The sequence below is a fragment of the Coenobita brevimanus genome, chromosome 103 (assembly GCF_032717465.1).
Source record: "Coenobita brevimanus isolate Jiangsu-jjx chromosome 103, ASM3271746v2, whole genome shotgun sequence".
Lineage (NCBI taxonomy): Eukaryota > Metazoa > Arthropoda > Malacostraca > Decapoda > Coenobitidae > Coenobita > Coenobita brevimanus.
Genome location: NC_137056.1, coordinates 4,002,906 through 4,028,264, shown reverse-complemented (window position 1 = coordinate 4,028,264; position 25,359 = coordinate 4,002,906). Strand labels below are relative to the sequence as shown.

The 25,359-nt window shown below is 41.2% G+C and overlaps 1 protein-coding gene across 4 annotated transcripts in view; it reads right to left on the bottom strand.

The window, feature by feature from the left end:
- Positions 1-25,359, bottom strand: part of Syt1 (Synaptotagmin 1) — a 115,612-nt gene that overhangs the window by 32,545 nt on the left and 57,708 nt on the right. For all 4 annotated transcript variants that reach the window (XM_080284957.1, XM_080284956.1, XM_080284958.1 and 1 more), the window contains 5 exons: positions 25,195-25,326; positions 12,064-12,203; positions 8,268-8,363; positions 5,964-6,065; positions 4,606-4,698 (listed from right to left, as the gene is read on the bottom strand). In XM_080284957.1, coding sequence (XP_080141083.1) covers positions 4,606-4,698; positions 5,964-6,065; positions 8,268-8,363; positions 12,064-12,203; positions 25,195-25,326 — 563 coding nt within the window. The remainder of the gene's footprint in view (positions 1-4,605; positions 4,699-5,963; positions 6,066-8,267; positions 8,364-12,063; positions 12,204-25,194; positions 25,327-25,359) is intronic.

The window sequence follows — 25,359 nt, the reverse complement described above, 5'->3', positions numbered from 1 at the left end:
AGAACAACACAACATGCCTAATACCTTTGCAGTAAATACGTGTACAGTAAGTTGTCGAGAAAAAAGAAAAAGAAAAAAAAAAAAAGAGGTGGCAGAATGTATGTAAATATAGTATGACGTCTTCTCGCTGGCTGGGGAGACGGTAACACCACTTCCTTAGCGATTTATTTTGCCTCGTACACTCTCGTATCCTTTTGTATGTTGATGATGCAAACTAAGTCGATATACAGATAGATAGAGAAAAAACTATAAAACACCAAGAAAATTTTAAGATGTACTCGTAATGAAAAAATGAGTCGCTGAGGAAGAAGTGCAGCGGAAAATCCTAATCCGACGACTTTAGGTCCAGATTCCCGTCATTTTAGGAGTTTTTCAGCACTTCTTCCTAAAAAGTGTATATCTAGGGATCCTTAATATATTCTCCTCCTGTAAGCTGTTTATATGAACCTGGTCAATTGTACAGCGATATCAGTGCCGTGCGAGAGAATGTGAGGGGTTTAAGAGGCAAAAATCGTCAGGAGGAGGTGACAGAAAGCGTCCTAAACCAGAGTTAATACGACCCTATAAATCGTATTATCACCAGCTTACGACCCTCTAGCACTTCTTCTTTAGCTATTTATTTTTCGCATTTTACGGCATTTGATTCCCTTATATCTTCTTATATATATATATTTTTTTGTATCAACTGAATGCATAAGGAAAAAGTTCTGCCAAATCTTCCAAGCTCCCTAATTCACCTTTTCTTTACCTGTATATTTCTGTTTATGCCTCTTTATTAACCCATAGAACCCTATTTATGCAATTTATGTCGATATAAGGAAGGTATAAATAACATACAACAATAATGAAGTGTAATATGCAGACTAAATCGCTAAGTAGACGGTGCTAGCAACTCTCCCAAGCCAACGATAACACGAAATTGTCATCTTAGTTGTCCATGCTACTTTGGTCTTCATGTGCTAGTAGTAGTAATAGCAGTAGTTGTAATAGTAGTAACAGTAGTAATAGTAAACCGGGAGTGTATCTAAGAGGCAATAGTAGTAATAGTAATAGTAATAGTAATAGTACAATAATAGTAACTAGGTGTGACATGCAGACTCCCTCTTTTTCCACACTCCGGTGCAAGTTACCTGTGGTTGGCATGAAAGTGAGAAAGAGAGAGAGAACAAATAGAGATACAAGAGTCTTCGCCCGGCCCAGCATGTGCTCAGGACACACTGCACACGCGGCCGCAGTCTCACACCCCTTCACTCCGATGACGTCTTTGGTTAATGCTGGTCCTTCGATTGGCGGTGATTTTGTTTATCTTTAGACTGTTCGTAACGAGGGAGGTAGAGGTAAACCCCGCTAACCTTATCAATACGATTTTTTTTTACTGGTTTACAATTTTCATGGAGGTTTTAGGAGGAACTGCACGTGATGAAGGGGTTCAAACTGAGAGGGGGAAAAGTATATGTACAAGCCCCGATATCTGACGGTCATTTTTTTTTTATTCAGTTGTGAGTTTTAGGTGTGTTTACCCTGCACGTCACACTGAAGAGCGTATTCAACGAAGGGGTAAAGCCAGATACGCTCTACCACGTTTGTAAACCCGAAAGAAGGTATAGTACATCTGAATAATGTAAAGAAGTATAATTGGGCAGCTGTAAAACTTGTAAGAGAATGAGATGGGAGGAATTCTGGTAATTTGGTAGTACTGCATTCGTCTTTCATTCTACGTGTCCATAGTACTTAGAATTCAAATCCCAGGTCGTGGTGTAGACTCAACCCTCTGTCTTGAAAATGCAGTGGCGGCGCACAGCATTTTTGACAAGGAGTCTCTTCTAGTCTCGAGAACACGACCGTGACGTGACTTTAAGTATCCCTTGACCTGCTTGCTCAATAGGAGTGAAATTTAAAAAGAACACTGGCGATGTGTTGAAAATATGACACACACAGGTATTGCAGTTTCAGGACTTTTGGCTTCCACTTGCAATTCTCTTATAATCAGCCCACTCCCTCCATTCGTACTTTACCAGCATGGAGAGGGGTTGATTCGAGCCACCATCCTTCTAGGTCGGACCACTAATCTCCCTTCTAGGTCCGGTGCTCCTCTTCTCATATGAAGTTAGAATCCCAGTATATACCTTTCTAGATTGTCACACCGAATTCTCCTTGTCTTGTTTGTCATCTCTGAATAATTTTTGTCATTTCTGTATTACACCTGCTAGTACACATTATTAACTTGCTTTTCAAACGTACAAATTATCTATTCGAGGTAGGTATTGTAGCGCTTTTATCATAGTTATCAAAAATGACTGTCAGAACGAGGGGGTTTGGCCATACGATCGCGGTTTCTGTTATAAATGTTATCTAATGTGTTAGTATCTTGCCACTCCCTTGCGGTTTCACATAACTTTAGGAAAACCCGCAGTGAAGGAACCAGAAACAATGTGATAAACTCTTTCACTGTCACAGGTCTCCCCAAAGCTGTATAAAATCATCAGATGGCGACAAGAATTAATATTAAAAGACGTCCTCAGGCTGAAGGGGTGAAGAATACGGCCTCTGTAGTTTTCTGAGATATAAGGGTTTGTGGGTCTCGATGCACCAAACATTTAAACACATCTTTTTTTTATAGAAATGGTTAGACACATTCAAGAAGGTTAGGTTTTTTTTAGTTACCCATTGAACTGAGACATTTAGCTGAACTTAAACATGTACACCTATGAATGTTTATGGGGAAAGACATTGATATAAACACAAATCACTTTTGAGAAATATTACCTCACTGCTGTTCTTCTTACAGTTTGAAGTACACAATATTTATACTGAATTAAATATTTGAATGAAGAACGTTAATAATAAAACTAATAAAAGAGAAATTCATCCTTAACTCCAAATAAGTTTTTTTTTTTTTTTTTTTGGTTTTTCAGTACGATGACGTCTTGCATATGTTAATCTCCACAACCGTACGATTTTTTTAAAGGGAAGACACCTCGTTATGAAGGGATTAGAAAAGACCTTCATTGAGAGGTCTCCAAAGATGAATAAAATCGTCTGAAAATGGCAAGAATAAAGTGAATTCTGGGGAGTCATCGTACTGAAGAGTTTATAATCCAGCTAAAACTAAATTATTTCTGTATTTAATGAATAAGTAAAGATTTATGAATTGCCTGGAACAGCAGTGAGAAGGTTAACTAAAGGAAGAGGGGGCCGGAAGACTATGTTGGGGGGGTGGGGGCAGAGGGGTTACTTGTAGATTTAGAAGGCTCTCAGGCATCCCTTCCTCACAGATTTATATTTTCTATTACGTATTTCTTTCATGTGTCATTACTATCATTTTAAAATTGGAGTATCATAAAGAACATACCAGAGAATATTAATGTGGTGGTAATACGCAGGAATTTGTTTAGCGTATTACACCCTGATTCTCATATGTTCAATATTTATCATCTTAAGGCCGATCACAGGTGTTGTAATTGGTTCGCATAGATAAATAAATAAATAAGTAAATAAACGTTCTCTATATGCAGTGGAGTAAATCTGTCAGGAAGAAGTGTCAAGGAGCCTTCTAAGCCCAAGGAGATACGACCCAAGGGATCATACACATCAATAATAATTCACAGTGAATAGAGTTCTTCCCCTTGAAAGAAGATATACATTTGTGTCAGGGGGAATGAACACCTTGCACAGTAACTCTTTTTCATCCTTTTTACACATGATCCAATACCTAAGAGGGATAGACCATAAAAACATCGTCGAGTCTGTTTGTCTGTCAGCATAGCGCGTCTTGTGAACGTTTTCTGCTGCTGTTCTGGTCAAGGGTATTACTTTTCCCTTAGATTACCCTCGAGAATTTACGTTTACCGTTTAGAAGGTATTGGAATTCTGGGCTGTAATTTAATGAACACTTATTATGTGACTGTTGGGAATACAAGTTAATTTAAAATGTTTTCTGAGGTACAGTTAGGTATAAAAATTCTGTTTGTTTAGCTCGGTTAACTTAATAACATCTGATGCAGCAAACAAAGAAAATGAAATCTTACGCGACCACTTTACAGGGCTAACTAAACTAACACACATCAGCCAACATAAGAGTCACCGAGTCAGCGCGTAGAAAGCGGCATCTGACACCGGCAAAGTCAAGTTAGAATTAAGAAAATGAATAAGTACGTAAGCGACAGAGTTCACCACATTAAGAGGAGACACCGAGTGAAGCGGAGAAGACAGACACACAGACAGGGCGGCTGACAACACCTACAGTACACATTTGGCGCGTCACGCTTCTCGGCTCTCTCGCTTTGGAATCGGTGAAAATTCGTAGTTTTTAAAAATTAAGATGAAAAGGGAGAGCAAAAACTGTTCAGGTATCTAAATAAATTCAGTTATAAAGTGATTTGCATTTAAAAAGTGTTAAAAGTTAAAAGTTTTGACGAAAAAATGTAAAGAAACTAGTGCTTTAGCCCAGTCCTAATAAAAATGTCAGGATTTTTTTTTTTTTCCAGAGAGAGAGCGAAGAGTGGCAGGATAGGAAATGGACGGGCAGGGGACGAGAGAGAGAGAGAGGGAGGGAAAAAGAGAGAGAGAGAGGGTGTGAAAGAGACGGAAAACGAGGGCAGTAACCTTGAATGTGAAGGTCTCGTTGAACACAGGGTTGAGAGTCTTGCGATGCACCTTGGTCTCGAACTTCTTCTTCTTGTCCGGCAGCAGATACACCTGTTGGGGGGAGACTGCCTGTTATACCTGCTCTGTAATGCTGGTTCAGTCTTCATCATCGACCTATTATTATTATTATTATTATTATTATTATTATTATTATTATTATTACTGGCTAAATATTTTCTTCATGATTACACCATGCATTAGTACAGCCCCTACATAATTAACACTCGCCTTCATGAACTTTGCCTCCATCTATTAAATAATTTACCGTGGTTAATTTGAGTTCGAGATTTTCACTCAAAAAAAAAAAAAAAAATGTGTCAAGACAATTAGCCAGAAAAACTTCGAAACAGACACGAATAAGGCATGTCGAATTTCTGTGTATTCAAGATGTGAGAATGGTCCAGTTTCGTCAGGTGAAAATGAAGGTTATACCACCTCTTCTTCTGCACACACACACACACACACACACACACACACACACACACACACACACACACACACACACACACACACACACACACTTTGCAACTTTGCCCACCAGCCTTTCACTATGGTTAGTTTCCTTTCATAGCCACTGTTTTTGCATTAAGACATCTCTTCTTCTGCCCCCCCAGTTCTACGGATTTTGCTCATAACATTTCTCTCTCTCTCTCTCTCTCTCTCTCTCAATCTGTCTATATCTATCTGTTGTACTGTATATCCCTGTATCTATGTCACTAGCTCTAGCGCTCTCAAAACTCTACGGATTTTGTCCATAATAATTCACTATCTCACTCTGCCTCAGGGCTACTGATTCATCATTTAATAATTCACCATTTCTCATTTTCTCAAAACCTTACGATTTTGCCCATAACATTTCACTATTTTTTTCTTCTCAGTCCATAGCGCATCACCATCTCATTCTGAAACTCTCAGCTCAAACCCCCCTTACACCCACCCATGCCCACCTTTATCATCCTCCCACCACATACCCACACGCTCCCACGTCCCCACAATCCCCTACACTCCCCACATACTCTCACGCCCCCCACCTTCACTTATGGGTCGCCGGATGACCGTTTATCAGACTATCTCCCTTTAAACTCAACAGATAGCACCCAATACCATTTTACTATCTCATTTATAAAGGATAATCGTATCACAAATTCTCAGCACTGAAATTCTACGGATATCACGCAGAACATTTCACTATCTCTTGCTCCATCTGTAAACTCCTCCATCTCTCTACATTAAGCCATTTTATCCGCCCTTTACTCGTCTCCCTATCCATACACCCCACGCCCCCACGCCCCTCTGCCCCCCCCCAAGCCCCCTACCTTGACATATGGGTCGCTGGTGCCGCCCATGTCCAGCGCAGGCAGCTCCTCACACTGGATGACCGTCACACTCAGGCTGTTTGAGTTGAAGTCGTACTCCAGCTGTCAGGAGGAGAAAAGAGAGATTGAGGAGGAGGGAAAGAGGAGGAGAAGGAGGAGAGAAGAATAGGTGTGACGAGAGAGGGAGGAAGGAGGAGGAGGAGGAAGAGAAGGAGAGAAAAACGGGTGTGACGTGTAGAGGAAAAAGGAAGAAGAGTGACAGAGAAGAGATGGTGTTGGAGAGAAGGAAAGGAGGGAGAGGAGAGAAAATGTAATGAAGAGAGAAGGGACGAAGGGGGAGTGAAGAAGAGGACAGAGAAGTGTGGAAAGATTGGAATTTGAGGAAACAGACAGGCGATGGAGAAGGGAAATTAAAAAGAAAGAGTGAGGAGGAAGAGGAGAGGAAAAGGAAAGAAAAGAAAAGGGAATAAAGAATGGTAGAATGGAGGACAAGGATGTGAGGAAGAAGGAGGAGGAGGACAAGGAGAGGGAGGACAAGCAGGGGATAAAAGGGGAAGGAGAGGTACAAGAGAAGAGAAGAAGGGAAGGAGGCAGGAGGGAAGGGAGGGTGATGGGAGGGGAAAGAATTATGAACAGAGAAGTGGAATGGGAAAGAGGGAAAAACAGGAGAAGAGGAGGAAGAGGAAGGAACGAAAGAGGGTCGTGGAAGAGAGAGAAGATGCCAAGTGGAGAGTGGGAAGAGGGAGAGTGGAAGGGTGGAAGAAAAATGGGAGGAGAGGGAGCAATGTTGTTAAAGAGAGGATGGAGGGGGGGAATTGGAAGGGTGGAGGAGAAAGAAGAGGTTTGTGCGCAGAGTGAAAGGAAAAATAGTAGAGAGAGAGAGAGAGAGAGAGAGAGAGAGAGAGAGAGAGAGAGAGAGAGAGAGAGGGGCGAATTAATCACACGAAATAAACTGCAGGTCCCAAATAATAAAGATTCTTCTGTATAAATAAATCTGCTTCCTATAGTTTCATCACGCATCGATTTCTACCCACCATTTATTTATTTGCTTATTTAATATATAGTTAATTGGAGAGGAAGTAGAAAGAACGTGATCGGTAAATACTGATTAGGTATTTCAAAGGGAAAATATTGTCACATGAAAAAACTACTGATTATTTTTCATAGTTGCTTCTCAAACGTTCTTGTATTTGAAACGTTTTTAGTACAAGCGTATATAAATGAATGTGTTTTTCTTTATTACAGACCTATACTACACCTAAGAAAGCACACTGTTGGTAGGCATGTAAGGATGAATGTGATTAAGTGTGATTCATACTATCACTGGCCAGATTGAATGCATGAAAAATATCTATATTCAGGGTAATGAAAAAGGAGGATTTGACTTGCTTAAAAAATCTCTTGTGGAAAATGACGTAAACAGGTATTTTAAAAACTGGATGAAGTGCCTGCAAAAAAGTACATATGAGTTGCTAGATAATGATAAATGTAAGAAAATTCATGGTTAGTCAATGAGGAACATATAAATGGCAGAAATAAATACGAAAGGGCTCAGGATTGGCTAACGCAGATAAGAGGAAACGTATGACCATTTTGATAAGTTAACAGAAGGAACACGATTGGTTAAAGCAAATGCAAGAAAAACACATGATAGGCTATGAAAAGGTAAAAAAAAAAAAAAATCACTAGTTTCTGTACTTAAATAAAAAAAAAAAAACACCGACTGGCTAAAAACGTAAACAAGAAAAGCACATGCTGGCTAAATATGTAAACAAAAAACCACGTGACTGGCTAGATCGGATGTAAGAAAGTATTATGATTGGTCGGGAATAGTAAAATATGCATAACCGTTGTAGATGTAAACAAAAAAGCATGTGATAGGCTAAAGATGTAAACAAAAAAGCACGTGTTTGTCTAGTGCATTTGTAAGAAGCCACATGATTGGCTGGTGGGAGGTAGGACTGGCTGTCATTGCCTCAAGTCAGATAAAAATTGAACACGAGAATGACTAAAAAGAAAAAAAAAAAAAAAAAAGCACGTGTTTGACGAATGAATAAAAGAAGGCACGAAATTATGTAAGACTGTATAAAAAAAAAGATGATAACAAAAAGTAAACACACAAAAAAACACGTGACAGGCTAAAAATGTAAACAAAGAGCACGTGACAGGCTGAAAATGTAAACAAAAAACATGTGACAGGCTAAAGATGTAAACAAAAAAGCACGTGACAGGCTGAAGATGTAAACAAAGGAGCACGTGTTTGCCTAGAGCCAATGTAACACGGACTGTGATTGGCTATCGTACCTTGTAATTGAGTCTGCCCAGTTTCTCCTCGCTCTTCTTGCTCTCGCCTTCCTCCGCGATGTCCTCTGCATTCTCCGTCAGTTCTTCCATGTCGGCCTGGGGGTAGAGGTGAAATGAGAGAGAGAGAGAGAGAGAGAGAGAGAGAGAGAGAGAGAGAGCAGAAGAAAAAATAATATGAAAGGGGTGGAGGAGGACGTAAAAGTGAGAAAAAGTAAGATAGAAAATAAAGAAATAAAAACGAGAAAAAATGTAAAAACAGGAAGAGAGGCAAAAAATAAAGCTGAAGGGCGAAAGAGTAAAGAAGTAAAGCAATAAGACGCACCAAATAAATAAAAGAATATAAATAAATAAATAAAAGGGAAATAAAACGAGCGTAGAGAATGGGGAAGCGAAATTTTGACATGAAGGCCGAAAAGACTCCAGGAAATATGAAAAAGTTATGGAAAAATTGACTTACCTAAAAAAATAGCCCCCCAGAAAAAGATAATCAGGCTCCCAATTTACCTTTTTATGTATATTTCTTTTGTTGTTTGTTTGTTTACGTAGATGGTGAGGCTGCAGACAACAACAAAAACAAAGACAGCTACAACCATCTTAAGCCCTGACTCCGTTCGTCCCAGAGAAAAAAATTCGGATGAGAGAGAGAGAGAGAGAGAGAGAGAGAGAGAGAGAGAGAGAGAGAGAGAGAGAGAGAGAGAGAGAGAGAGAGAGAGAGAGAGAGAGAGAGAGAGAGAGAGAGAGAGAGAGAGAGAGACAGACAGACAGACAGACAGACCCGACAGCCAAATGAGAAACGAGATATAAATACCAACAAATTAACCCAACAACCAGAGAAAGAGAGAGAGAGAGAGAGAGAGAGAGAGAGAGAGAGAGATCAGATCTATAGATGGCCTGGTTTGATAGAGCCACACATCCCAAACAGGCACGGGAGGGGAGAAACACACAATGCAGTTTCCCTTGTTATTGACTGAAATAAAGCAAAAACAGAATAAAAATAAATACGTGAATTATTGTACCAGGTAAAAACAAACTCAATCTCAAAGCTCAAAGAAAAATATACCACAAAGAAGGACGCAAAGAAGATCAAAGCAGAAATCGGCATGAACACCACACAAACCCACCTCCCAGACAAACCCACACGCTCCCTAAAAGCACATGTCTAACCAGTCCTAGAACAGCTCTTTACCTAGCCTCCAAAAGGACACAGCTACCTAGAGAGAATTAGATATCAAAGAAAGCCAGTGCACAAAGAAGCATATGAAAACTTCGAGGAAAAGTCTCAAAGAAGCACACGGAAACTTTTTTGGGGGGTTCAGTTTAGCAGGATTCTAGATTTTAGTTCCCTCATCTTTGCATAAAAATATAACACACACACACACACACACACACACACACACACACACACACACACACACACACACACACACACACACACACACACACACACACACACACACACACACACACACACACACACACAGAAAACGCCCATACACCAAAGACTATTAAATCCCACGGCAAAGTTAATCCCAAAGAAGAGAAAACCACAAAGAATAAAAGAGTCTCGAAGAAAAGGAAGACAAAACCACAAGGAAATGAGACCCTGAAGAAGACAAAACCACAAAGAAAAAATGAAAATCCCTTGACAAAGACCAAACCTCAAAGAAGCAGATGAAAGCACAAACCAGCAGACAAACCACATCCACAGACCAAACCCACAAAACCTATCAGAGCAACTTAAAACCAATGCGTCAAGCCACACCACCTCCAAAACCCAGGAAACCCACAAATAAAACCCACACATCAAGCCACACCATCACCAAAACCCAGGAAAACCCACAAACACACTGAACCCTCCAAACTTTGCACATCTACTCACACCACCAACACAACCCACGAACCCCACACACCCACCCACAAACCCACGCACCCACAAACCCCACACACCCACAAACCCAGCTCAAAACCGCTTTACCTTCGCCGTCCCCGCCTGTGACTGAGCCAGCGGGGTTGAGGTGGCGAGAGAGGTAGTGCTGTAAGTCTTTCTCCCTTTCTGCTTCAGGCTGGGGAGCTGAAAGGGGCGTCAGTGTGCGTGCAGTTGAGTGTGTGTGTGTGTGTGTGTGTGTGTGTGTGTGTGTGTGTGTGTGTGTGTGTGTGTGTGTGTGTGTAACTTTCTCCCTTTTTGTTTATGTGGAGCTTTGAGGAGCGTCCGGATGAATGTGCGCGCATGTGTGTGTGTGTGTGTGTGTGTGTGTGTGTGTGTGTGTGTGTGTGTGTGTGTGTGTGCGAATATATGTTTGCAAAAAAGTATCCTCCTACTCAAATAGAACAATTCATCATCATCATCATAATCCTCCTCCTCCTCCTCATCATCATCATCATCATCATCGTCATCATCATCATCATCATCATCATCATCATCATCATCATCGTCCAGTTCCACCACAGTTATTTATATGTACAGAAGTTATGAACGCGACTGTACACTTTAATTCCCGTCTCCCACACACAGCCTAGTATTGCTTTCTATCCAGCCTCTGTGTCTGTCTGTATGTATCTCTACCTACATGTGTATCTGTTTCTGTATCTACATGTGTGTCTGTTTTTATACCTACATGTGTGTGTGTGTTCATCTGTACATGTATTGGAACAAAATCTCATTCCGACTCAACTAATTAATCTTTTTAAATCAAACTCAAAATTATAAATACAATATCTTAAATCCTACTGCATAAATCTTACAACCCTTAAATCAGTTAAAGTCGAGCTCACTAAATAATCCTTAAACCCCAAAAATAAGCCTTAAAATCCCTAAATAAGCCTTAAAACCCCTAAATCTTAAAATACCTAAATAAACCGGAAAACCCCTAAATAAACCTAAACCCCCCAAAACTTTACCTTAAACCCCCAAAGAAACCCAAACCCAGTAAATGAACCTAAAACGCCTGAATAAATCATAAAAACCCTAAATAAACCCCAAAACCCCTAATTAAACCATAAAACCCTAAATAAACCCCAAACCCCAAATTAAACCATGAAAACCCTAAATAAAACCCCAAAACCCCTAATTAAACCATAAAAACCCTAAACCCCAAACCCCTAATTAATTCATAAAAACCCTAAATAAACCCCAAACCCCTAATTAAACCATAAAAACTAAAGAAGCTATGAAACCCCTAAATAAACCCTAAACCCCCTAAATGAATCTGAAAAATAACATCAAATCCCTAAATAAACCCCAAACCCCCTAAATAAAACCCCCAAGGCCCCTAATTAAAACCCTCAAAAACCCTTCCAAACCCCCTAAATAAAACCCAAACCCCTTAATAAACCCCCAAACCCCCTAAATAAACCCTAAAACCCCAAATCAAGCTTAAGACACACAAAGTAAACCGTAAAACCCCCAAATCAAGCTTAAGACATCGAAATTAAACCCTAAAAAAAACAAATCCAGCTTAAGACACCCAAAGTAAACCCTAAAACCTTTAAACAAACCCTAAAACCCCCAAATCCAGCTTAAGACACCCAAAGTGAACCCTAAAACCTTTAAACAAACCCTAAAACCCCCAAATCCAGCTTAAGACACCCAAAGTAAACCCAAAATCCCTAAATAAACCCTAAAAACCCCAAATCCAGCTTAAGACACCCAAATTAAACCCTAAAACCCCTAAATAAACCCTAAAACCCCCGAATCCAGCTTAAGAAACCCAAAGTAAACCCCAAAACCCCTTAAATAAACCCTAAAACCCCCAAAATCAAGCTTAAGACACCCCAGTTAAGCTTCCTGTTGCCCCACCTTCTCCTTGTAAGCTGAGCCAAGGAGCTGGACAGACTTCATATCGGCGCCCTTGCCATCTTTGCCCTTCTTGGTGCGGCGTTTCTTGAAGCATCGTCGGATACAGCAGAAGCAGATGGCCAGGATCACTATGCCCACGCCTGCAGGTTAGAGGTTAGAGGTTAGTGAGGACGGGTTAGTGGGGTTAGAGGTTTGTGAGGGCTGCTTGGTGGGGTTAGAGGGTATTGAGGGCGGGTTAGTGGGGTTAGAGGTTAGTGAGGACGGGTTAGTGGGGTTAGAGGTTAGTGAGGACGGGTTAGTGGGGTTAGAGGTTTGTGAGGGCTGCATAGTGGCCAGGATCACTATGCCCATGTCTGCAGGTTAGACGTTAGAGGTTAGTGAGGAAGGGTTAGTGGGGTTAGAGGTTTGTGAGGGCTGCTTGGTGGGAGTAGTGAGGTTAGAGGAGTTAGTGAGAAGCGCCGGTGAATACAGTACCGTGCCCGCGCCTAAGGGTTTACAGATTAGAAGTTAGTGAGCTTAGATGGGCTGTTAGTGGGTGGTTAGAGGTTAGTGGTGTGGGGTATGACAGAGTATGGTGGAAATACGTAATGTCTAATGTGCATTGCGCGATTTTACGTACAGACATACATATATACTTACATACTTATACAGGAGACTTATACAAAAATAGATACGTATACAAAATAGATACTTATACAAAAAATACGTATACAAAAAATAGATAGATATGCAAAAATAGATAGATTATAGCGCTCTGAGGCTCCTATGACTCAGCTGAATAAAATCGTCAGTTGGAATTTAGATAGAGTTGTTCCTACCATGAGAGGGGTTAATATCTCAAGGAGGAAAGTGAAGGAAAGTTGTGTGGAAAGTTGAAGGAATTAGATTAATGAAGGACGAAGGATAAATGAAAAGTGAAAAATGGAGGAGTAGCAAGAGTAACTGGAAATAAGGGGACACATTGCAGGAAAAAAGTGGAAATAAGGGGACACATTGCAGGAAAATAAGTGGAAATAAGGGGACACATTGCAGGAAAATAAGTGGAAATAAGGGGACACATTGCAGAAAAATTTAGTGTAAATAAGAGGACACATTGCAGGAAAATACGTGGAAATAAGAGGACACATTGCAGGAAAATAAGTGGACACATTGCAGGAAAATACGTGGAAATAAGTGGACACATTGCAGGAAAATAAGTGGAAATAAGTGGACACATTGCAGGAAAATACGTGGAAATAAGTGGACACATTGCAGGAAAATACGTGGAAATAAGAGGACGTGGAGAATAAAGAGGACAGGAGAGAGAAGTGGAAGAAAATGGAGACAGTGGAGGAAGGAGGAGGAGGAGGAGGTGGAGGAGGAGGAGGAGGAGGAGGTGGAGGAGGAGGAGGAGGAGGAGGAGGAGGAGGAAGAAGAAGAAGAAGAAGAAGAAGAGGAGGAGGAGAAGGAAGGAGAAAAAGAAGAAAAGAGAAAAGAAGAAGAGGAAGAAGAAAAAGAAGAAGAAGAGGAGGAGGAGGTGGTGGAGGAGAAGAAGGAAGGAGAGAAAAAGAAGACAAGAAAAAGAAAGAAGAAAGAGGAGGAGAAGAAGAAGAATGGAGAAGGAGTGAGACAGAGTGAATGGGTCTTGGGATGGACAGCCAAGTCTCGCTATAAAAGACTGTGTGTGTGTGTGTGTGTGTGTGTGTGTGTGTGTGTGTTTTGTCCTCGTGACGGGAGGGGTACACACACACACACACACACACACACACACACACACACACACACACACACACACACACACAGGCCATATCGATCCGGGCAGGGCTGGTGGTGACAGCGAGAAGACCGAAAAAGAAAAATAACAAGAAAACGAAACTGTATGAGAATGTTCCCAAGACTAATTCAGACTTTTTCAGTGCATCAGCTTACTTAAGAATTGTTTGTACAGAAAACAGTAATTCTTTTATTTTTTATTATTTTTAACAGAGGAGAAGAGAAGACTAGCACCCACGTATTCCCTTCGTGACGTTAAATGCGAATCCTCTAACAAATTCACTGCGTTAGGGTCTTTCTGCACACGTCCTTTTTACCCCCACACCACGGGAGGGAAAATGCTGTGAAGAAATTCTCTCTCTCTCTCTCTCTCTCTCTCTCTCTCTCTCTCTCTCTCTCTTTCTGATTCGCGTCCCAAGAATTGCGGATCTACAGTCCAAATTTCTCCACCTCATCCATGTGTACGGGATAAATCAATTTACAGTGATATTAATGGTACAAAATAACAGATCAGAAATACAAGGCTAGGTAATATTATCAAGAATATACTGAAATTATTACTGAGCCTTTACACACAATCGTCGAACATAGATATAAACAAATCACTCTTTTTCCGGATCAAGGCCTTCATAGCACCAGCCACTTTTCTTCCCTGTGCCAGTCGTCTCTCCCTTTCCTTTGCACATCCATTTCTATTTTTCTATCACTTCGCCCCCGTACAGTCGGCCACACGTAAACCTGGGATAGTGCGTTTAGTGGATGTCTGGCTGCAGTTTCGGACATTTATTCATTACAGCTACTTGGCCATTTTAAGCTAATATTTACCACATCCTTCCATTCAAGCCAGTGCCGCCTACAAACACGTGATTATATCAAGGATGTGAAGTGTGCCAAAAGCTAGATTTCGTACATACACTGATTCTGTCCCACGTTGATGTGTAGCCAACTGTACCTAACCCATTCAGCCCGATGATGTCTTTAGGTCATGCGTGCCTTCTTCAGACTTTTATATTCTGCGTAGGAGCCTCTTTATACTGACGGAGGAGACGAAGGCTGCATCCTACCGCTTCATTTCGAAAACTCCCTCCGTGAAGTGAAAAATAAAATCAAGAAAAGGTAGAAGAAAGAAAAAAGACTAAAAGAAAATAATCTCACCAGTTCAAGTCTCTCTCCAATAATCTCTCTCACCAGTTCAAGTCTCTCGCCAATAATCTCTCTCACCAGTTCAAGTCTCTCGCCAATAATCTCTCTCACCAGTTCAAGTCTCTCACCATTAATCTCTCTCACCAGTTCAAGTCTCTCGCCAATAATCTCTCTCACCAGTTCAAGTCTCTCGCCAATAATCTCTCTCACCAGTTCAAGTCTCTCGCCAATAATCTCTCTCACCAGTTCAAGTCTGTCTCCAATAATCTCTCTCACCAGTTCAAGTCTCTCTCCAATAATCTCTCTCACCGGTTCAAGTCTCTCTCCATTAATCTCTCTCTCCATTAATCTCTCTCACCTGTTCAAGTCTCTCTCTATTAAACTCTCACCAGTTCAAGTCTCTCTCTCTCTCCACCAGTCTCCCACCAGTTCAAGTCTTTCTCCACTAATCTCTCTCACCAGGTCAAGTCTCTCTCCATTAATCTCTCTCTCCAGTTCAAGTCTCCTTTAAACTCCTCCAAAGTCTCTCCGTCTCTCTTCTGCTTAAGGAAATCGTTTGAAAATAGTAGGAATTAGGTGGAAAAGGCGTCATCGAGTTGAAGGGGTTGCTGGTGAGGTCACAGGCACGAAAATCTTGGAGTGACTGCTGGATTTGCATTATTATTATTATTATTATTATTATTATTATTATTATTATTATTATTATTATTATTATTATCGTTGTTATTATCATCGTTATCGTTATTGTTATTATCATTATCATTGTCATCAGTTTACTTGTGTCATTATCGTCGTCATTGTCATTTTTTTAATCATGTTTTCGAAAAATAAATAAGTAAATAAGCTGCAAGAGAGAGAGAGAGAGAGAGAGAGAGAGAGAGAGAGAGAGCACTAACAAGATCCAACACTAGCCATATCCAGGCAACTTGTTCCTCCCCTTCCTTCATTATCTACACCCTCCTACACCCCATACACCCCCATACTCCCTCCTACACCCCCATACACCCTCCTACACCCCCATATACCCTTCTACACCCTCTGACACTCGCTCTGTGTCTTCCTACACCCTTTTACAACCATCTACCCTTTTTATGTATATTTTTTACATTCACATACACCTTCCTACACCCTCTTACACTCTTTCTGTATCTTCCTACACCCTAACAGCTCTCCTACTTCTTCCTGCACCCTCCCCGACACCCACCTATGCCCCTACATATTCCCTACGCCCTTACATGCCCACCCCCACCCATGCACCACTCACACCCTCCCCTGAACCCTTCCACACCCTCCTACACCTCCCAAAAACCTACTGCTTTTTCTCCTACACCCTAGCTGGCATTTAGCACCACTTAGTACACTTTCACCCTCCTACACTCTTCCACCCTCCCCTACACCCTCCCCAACACCCTGAGAGCCATATAACAACACCCACAATTGGTCCCTTAATGGTCGTCAACAGCAGGACCCGGAGTTAACAAGGGACGCCATTGCATAACCCACTGTAAACAAACCATCCTTCAGGCGGAGCTATTTTTATCAACCAAATATTCTCTTTATTATTCTCTGGATATTACTATTTACATTTACTGTGACATATACTGTATTTTATTCTCACATGTTGCTACCAGGCGATTTTTTTAGGCATGGTTATTATTAAAATATAAGGATTTGTTTACTTTTGTCTCTAGATATTTACATCATCACTATTCCTAAAGTACCTAGTGTCTTTGTATTACGCTGCAGTACGATCATTACAGTGAGTCGTAGTTATTCATGTCATCAAACTGCTGTAAATAACCTTGAGGCGATGTCTTGAAGGAATTACATTAATGACAAACGCTTCACGGGCCTATCGGGCCGCGCTCCACTTGCTCAGATAAGAACCGTTTCTGGACCAGGCTTCGCATTGCTCGAAACCAACAATTTATGGGTCGACGCAGGAACAAGTGCTTGGCGGCCTGGTACATTGTTCCTGCAAGCAGTAGGAACAATTTGGGGTCAAAACACCCCCTTGGGAAATTTCAAACGACATGAAATTGAAACGGGCCTATCTGTGACCCAATTGCAACCATCCTGCCAAGTTTCATCGAAATCCTTTTGTCAGTTTTAGCTGCATTACACACACACACACACACACACACACACACACACACACACACACACACACACACACACACACACACACACACACACACACACACACACACACACACACACACACACACACACACACACACACACACACACACACACACACACACACACACACACACACACTTACAGTATATTAGATTAGTGTATTTTAACTCCTCAAAAAACTATCTCCTTAATAAAGTATCTGAAAATGGCATTAATAAAGTATAAATGAAGTCCTCGTACTGAAAGGATTAAAAACTAAATCATAAAATGCGAAGTTTTGTATTGCTGCCGTGTTTTCATCTTTTACAGTTTACCTATCTAATAACAGACTTCCTAGAAAACAGAATCCAATCCCATACAGTATCGATTCCAGTCCTATAAAATCTCCATCATCCCCAGAGGGATTGATTCGTTTATTCTCCGCTTGCACGAACCTCGAATCTATCAACTTGAATCCCTGTAAATAGGAATACGTTGACAAATTTGCCTCTGATAACCGTCCAAATTCCCCATAATCCATCACCATTATCCTCTGCAACCCCATGTGATTGGTTCTGGCTATAATTTGCACTGTTACTCAACCCGGAGATAATTGTTGACGTCTGCAACTGCACCTTGAGTAAAGCTTATGGTTGCCGCGGTGCCAGATCTCTTTATCTACGGTTATTTTGCCCTCTATAACCCCATACACGTCCCTCTAATCCATTCACCTAATCTAGTGCTGTCCCGTATAATTGCCGGCGCGTGATATTTCTCCGCTGCCGGCTCGTGAAATAAAGCTTTAAGCCAATATGCATATATAGAGATACAACATGGCCATGCTCTGCCACGTCTCCAAGCCCCCGACTACCACGCTCCCTTTAATCCACTTCGCCTAATCACCCCACCATCCCACAAGATTGATTCTTTAATAATTCACCACTACCCGACCCCTGAGATAATGGGGGAAGCGAGGGAAAGGGGATTTTGAGGCAACGGCAGCCAAGTCTAGCGAGCCCTCCCGTAAACAGAGGCAGAGGTGGCAACAGCGCCGCGTGATCAATATGGACCAATAGCAGGGCGCGCCGACTGGGACCGCAACACACCCTGGTCCGTTTCATTATGTTGTGGACCCGTTTCATTACGTTCCGACCTGTTTCGTGGCCCGATTCAGTGCGTTCCCGCCCTGTTTCATCGTGTTCCGACCCGTTTCGTGATCCAGTGCTTAATCTTTTTGTTCCGTTCGTTTCGTTTCGTTTTCCGTTTCATTATGATCTGGTCTCATTTCGCTATGTTTTGACCCTGTTTCATTATACTGTGGTCCCGTTTCTTTAGGTTCATGTCCCTGTTTCGTCATGCTCAGCCCCCGTTTCATCATGTTCTTGCCCTGTTTTATGAAGTTGTGGACCTGTTTCACCACACCCGTCCCGCTCCATTAAGTCCTCGCCAGTTTCATCGCAGCAAGGCCCCGTTTCACTGTGTTGTGCTCCAGTTCGTCCCGCTTCATTATATTTAGCCCTTTCCATTATCCTTCATCCTTTTTTCAATTAGCTGCGACGGTGTGTGGGAGGCGAGGTGCATTGATCCTAGACCTGACTTTGCATCCTGGATTTTTCCCCCCCAGGTGTTAGGAGCGTCGTTTGTTTCCCGCGTTTTTTTTTTTTTTTTAATTAACCTCTTCAGTAATGTGATTTTTGTTCTAGCTAATTCTTGCTCACTTCAGACGATTTACTTATTAAAGAGAGAGAGAGAGAGAGAGAGAGAGAGAGAGAGAGAGAGGAGTGAGAAGAATGTGTGGTGGCTGGGAAACACGAGCCTAGTATTGAATTCCAGCCAGTGTCAGACGTTTTCTCTCTCTCTCTCTCTCTCTCTCTCTCTCTCTCTCTCTCTCTCTCTCTCTCTCTCTCGATGTAATATTTAAAGAGATCTCTATTGGTCACGTCATTCTCTCTTTTGACGTAATATTTAAAGATCTACTGGTCACGTCATTCTCTCTCTCTCTCTCTCTCTCTCTCTCTCTCTTTCTCTCTCATGACGTAATATTTAGAGATCTCTACTGGTCACGTCATTTTTCTGTCTCTCTCTCTCTCTCTCTCTCTCTCTCTCTCTCTCTCTCTTTCTCTCTCTCCCAGTAAGCGAAGCACACGGCAGTAAATGTGACTGAAGATCATTTTATTTTCTGTTTTGGGTCATCATTAAGAATTTTCTGTCGTACATTTATTTTCATCTAACGAATTTATTTAGAAGAGAAAGCCATCCAACCCATCCGTTCAATGACCTATTTAATTTCTTCAAGCCCTCCAAACGATTTTCATTTATTTATTCATTTATTTTTACCATTTTTGACGGTTGTCTCCTCTGAACTGAATAAAATCGTAGCAAGAATAATAGAAAACTTGGTCCTCGAACTGAAGGGATTAAAAGCTATTCTCATACCACATTCGGCTAAGAATTACAGAGTTTTTAACCTAGTATAGCCAACGCCAGACGATTTTATTCACCTGTAAAAAAAATCACCTAACAGAAAGGTCTGGCTGAGGATGGGGGCGGAGTCTGGTGTGTTTACGATGTCTGATAAAAGCAAAATCCGATATAACGATGTCCGATATAGCGAGGCTCCATTTTGCTCCAGCCACTTCAGTACTATGACGTCCTCTGTAATTCATTCTTACTGTGTGGTGCCCTAGAGGGACGCCTTCACGTGGTGGCACCGATCAAGCCAGACGGATCCGCTGCCCAGTTGACAAACGTCCCTCAACTTCCTCCGTTATCCCCGAGAAGGAAGAGGATGGACTTCAGGAGAGAGAGAGAGAGAGAGAGAGAGAGAGAGAGAGAGAGAGGGAGACCCCGATATAACGATGTCCGGTATAGTGAAGCTCCATCTTTATCTAGCCACTTCAGCCTGATGACGTCTTTTTTCATTTTTACTACTCCAGACGATTTTATTCATCTTAAATTACACCTCTCTTATCTCACGTTAACTTTTTATTCTCACTACTGACAGACGATTTTATTTTAATCTAGACTTTTCGTTTGTCCCATTAAAACATCCAGTACCAGGATATATTTAGTAATTTATTTTTATTACCTCTATGATTTTTTCCAGATTAATAGAAAATAACATAATAGTGAAAAAAAAACATTGTTTCGAATTACCCCTGATGCGTAATACCGTTTTCTGTATTATTATTATTATTATTATTATTATTATTATTATTATTATTTACCGCTATACGCCTTAATTACGAAGATGACTCCACATATCTCCATTACCCTCTTAAATTCTATCTTACTAACGACAATTTTATTTACCTTAAGACCATCATATGAAAAAATAAACTATCTTCTTTTTAACGTAAGATTTTTTCATTTTACTCTGAATATCTAAAAAAAAAATCTTAGGGAAGGGAAGAAACTCAGCCATAGTCATCCCAAGGTCTTAGTTTGTGTGTGTGTGTGTGTGTGTGTGTGTGTGTGTGTGTGTGTGTGTGTGTGTGTGTGTGTGTGGCTCGGTAGATGGCACTGGATCCAGAATGGCACAAGTTGTCTCATATATGTTAACTAGGACCCGGAGAGAGGGGGAGGGAGGAATGAGGGGGAGAGGAGAGGGGAAGGAGGAAAGGGAGGGGGGAGAGGGTAAGGGAGGGGTGAACGGGTGAAGGGAAAGGAGGAGGGGAGAGGAGAGGGGTAGGAGGAAAGGGAGAGGGGGGGGAGAGGATAAGGGAGGGGTGAAAGGGTGAGAGGAAGGAAGGAGGAGAGGGGAAGGAGGAAGGGGAGAGGGTAAAGGGAGGGGTGAACGAGTGAAGGGAAAGGAGGAGGAGAGAGGAGAGAGGAAGAAGGAAAGGGAGAGGGGAGGGGTGGACGGGTGAAGGTTGAGGATAGAGAGGAGGAAGGAAAGTCAAAGGAGAGGGGGAGCTGGGGAAAGAGGAGGGCGTAGGAAGAGAGGATGGTGGGGAGAAGGAAGAGGAGGAGGAAGAAGAAGAAACAGGGAGGAGGAGGGAGAGGGAGGAGGAGAAGGAGCGGGGAGCCTGGCATTATTTTATTTACTGATACCAACTGATTCCTTTATTAAACTCACGGGAACATCCTCCATTGTAAAGGAATTTGGAACACTCTTCATTAACCACATTATTTTTTTTATTCAATCCCCTCCTCGTACTGAAAGGGTTTAATCCTCGCCGCAGCGCTTCAAAAAAAATCTCCAGATAATCCAGGGTTAATCCAACATGGCGGGGTACAGGGAGGGGAAAAAATAGGGGGGGATTATAGGATTTAGGGTAGAGGTTGAAGGGTTTGGAATATTTTAAGTGTAAATATATGGCAATAAACGTAATAAAGAAGTTCAGTCAAAATGTGTGTCGATAATCTTTCTTTTGATAATAAAATAGCGAATAGATAATACTATGATGGTAATATGAATGAAAGTAATCATCATCATCATCATCATCATCATCATCATCCGAAGCTCCTTTCCCACGTTAGGGCTGGGTGAGGAGTAACAATAATAATAATAATAATAATAATACCGGTAAGAAGAAGAAAAAGAAGGAAATGAAGAAGAAAGATGAGGATAACAACAACAACAACAACAATAATAATAATAATAATAATAATAATAATAATGTCCCAGAACAGAATTTGTTAATGGTACGACCCTGTAGTGAGCCTTTCTGAACACCAGTGCTAATATTACAACAGTGAAACCTTTTGAAGCAAGCTTATAATACCCCCAGTGGTTCACGTATGCTGGTATTTTGCTGGTGTGAGAGGGTGAAAAGTGGTGTAAAAGAGAGAGAGAGAGAGAGAGAGAGAGAGAGAGAGAGGGAGGGAGGGAGGAAAGAGTACCCTGGAGGCGGTTCAGTTCCAACATTATCCTGTTCAGAAAAGTTCTAGGAAAGAGCACGGCGTTGGTGATGATGATAATGATGGTGATGGTGGTGGTGGTGGAGATGGTGGTAGTGATGATGATGTTGATGATGATGGTAGTAATGTTCGTGGTGGTGGTGGTGGTGTTGGTAGTGGTAATGCTGATGATGATGGTAGTAATGTTGGTGGTGGTGGTGATGATAATGATGGTGATGGTGGTGGTGGTGGTTGTGATGATGCTGATGATGATGGTAGTAATATTGGTGATGATGATGATGGTTGTGATGATGATAGTGATGGTGGTGGTAATAGTAGTGATGATGGTGATGGGGATGGTGACGAGGATGATAATAGTTACCCAGTCACTCTAAAACTCCCATGGTAAACGCGAAGCAAAAAGAAACATGCGTAGTGTAGAGCACGAAACATTTTGACACGCATCATTCACCTCTATAATGTTGCCATAACTCTTGAACTCCCATTATGAAAGCGAAACTGAAAATGAACATCTTACTTCGCTGACTGAAACATTTTGAAACACCACCACCGCCTCAATTAAAGCATGAAACGCCAATTGGAAAAGCGAAACAAAAAGAAATCAGAGCTAGATAAAACGTTCAAGAAATGACAAGTAAAGAGTAATAAAGAAAAAGGTAATGAAACTACATCGAACGAAATGAAACTCACTGAAACGTGTCTTAAAAATACCCCGGTTCCCAAAAATGATCGTTCGCTTCCAGACTGTGAATTTGGTCTTTTCTTTTCATATCGTTGTTTTTCCTTTGGTTTTTCGTCGATAAGTTTGTTTTTTTTATTGGTCTTACGTGCTGTATTGGAATGATTGTGTGTGTGTGTGTGTGTGTGTGTGTGTGTGTGTGTGTGCTTAGTTCGTTGTATATGTGTTTGATTTTCAGCAGTTGTAGGTGTGTGTGTGTGTGTGTGTGTGTGTGTGTGTGTGTGTGTGTGTTTTGAGTTTCTTAACCCTTTCACTACAATTAAGTTTTATTCTAAGCCCTTCTGTGTTTTATCTATGCTTTATGTTTTATTCTAAGCCCTGTGTTTTATTCTAAGCCCTTCTATGTTTTATTCTAAGCCCTTCTTTGTGTTATTCTAAGCTAACTAAACTGGTCTAGTAGTGGCAAAAATTGGAATTACCTCCTCGGTGCGAAGGGGTTAATGTGTATGTGCATGTAAGGAATTTCATACATACATACATACATTCAGTACATATACATACAACATAGATTGATACATAGGCAGGTAGGTAGGTAGGTTTGTAGGTGGGTAGGTAGATTGACACAGACAGATAGATATATGGGCTAGACAGATAGACAGACAGATCGATCGATAGATATGTAGATAAGATGAAAGAAAACACTACAGAATCTCAGTCTCCCAGAAGCTGCACGAATTTATGCAACATTCAAGACTATCAAACAACAGTGCAATGTACAAATGAAACTAGATCATACTGTAATGAATCCAGGTAGACGAGTTGCATATGTGTACGTTTATCAGCAGCACAGGTGAGCAGATTAGCGTGTGGGTGTGTGAGTGTGCGTGTGGGGGAGGGGGGGTTTGAGTGTGTGTATGAATGTGAGTGGTAGAGTGTGATTGGTTGGGTGGGTGGAAGGGGGTAAGTGCGTGGGGGGGTTTGAGTGTGGGTATAGGTGTTTGAGTGTATGTGAGTGTAGGGGGGAGGGGATGAGGTAAGACATAAAACTATGAACATGTGTAAACAGAAATATCTCTACACTGGTACCGGTCAACCTAAAATCTAATCATCATCATCATCGTAATCATTAGCATCATCATTATTATCATTATTGCTGTTATCATTATTATATCATCGTCATCAGTCCATGAATAAAAATTGCCTCTCCCAGATTCATCCCTTTTTACTTACTGGAAGTTGCTCTACCCCCTCCCGCCCTAATTCTCCCTGTCACTCCACTTTTTGGTTGCCACTCTGCTGCCCTAGTTATGTAGCTTGTTCTGGATCTGCCTCTTCTTCTCACTCCATCTCCATATAGCCATACTGTTACTGTATCTGTCCTTCCCATCTCGTCCTCCGAGTCTGATCTGTGGAGCCTTTGTTACCTTAGTTTTCCACCTCTTTTTCAGGCGAAATATGACGTGCCTGTGTTTATGTTTACTACTCAATTTTCTTTTTTTCCTTCATGTGATACGTAACATTTTCCTTTTACATTTCTCTCAAAATACATCCAAGTCTGTGCTTTGATGACTTTTTTAGACTTAGGTTTTTATCAATGAATCAGAACGTGAAAATCACCCTATTTATAAAACTTTTTTTTTTTTTTTCAGACAGGCGCATTACTTTTCATAATATTAATGTCCACCGAATGCCTTCTAACACATCCCAATTTTTCGCTTGATTTCGATGCATGAAGTGAAATTGTTAGAACTGGTTGTCCTAAGTACATTAAAATATGTTCCTTGACAGATTTTAGCACATCAGCATATTTCACGAGATAAAACTCATCCTCTCCTTTGAAAAATATTTAGTATTAATATGACAGCATACGTTCAGATTCACTATTCAGCATGACATATTCATTGCAGTTTCTCCATCATTTAAATATAATTCATTGTCATCAAAATAACTCTGGCTCGGGGGAAACAGCTATTGTGACGTGCCTTCAGTTTACAAGAGTAGCCTATATTTAACTTTTTCATTTTGCCCTTTCTGCATGTCGACATCTATCAGTTCTTACCGTGGCTGCTCCCAGTGAATTTTATGCAGCTAACGTGCACCTAATACTGAAGAGGCTAATACTGCACAACATCATATAGAGGATAAAATAAATGACCAGAACTTAGGTACAATCTGAGTTTAAGGGCACCATCTTTTCTCACTTTCATCAAATCCTGTTACGGGTTCCAGCAAACACTCTCTTAAATACGTGTACTGTAGGTGTCCTGTGGCGTATGAAGCACTTTGTCATATATATTTGTTTATTTCAGTTCAGTCATGTTTAGATGGCATTGCGTTCTTTTCTATACATTGGATGCATTATGGTTGTCACATTACTTTAGGTCGTTTTGGTTATGAAAATTGGTACTGCATATAGGAAGGTCACTGGAAGAACAATTTATTTATTTATTTATTTATTGTTGTTATTATTATTGTTATTATTATTATTATTATTATTATTATTATTATTTATGGAGGGTGTTAGCTCGCTTAAACTCAGATATTACCAGATAAAATAAATTCTTGTTACTCACCGACAAGGATGGCTATGAGACCCTGTACAGGCATGCCCATACTCTCGGCCACGCTCTCCGCCGTCTCCATCAGCTCCTTCTGGATGTCCTCTCCCGCCGGCGTCGACTCCGCCTCCTCCGCATCTGCCATGGCTGCGGGGGGAATGCGCGCTTTAGACGGGGGCA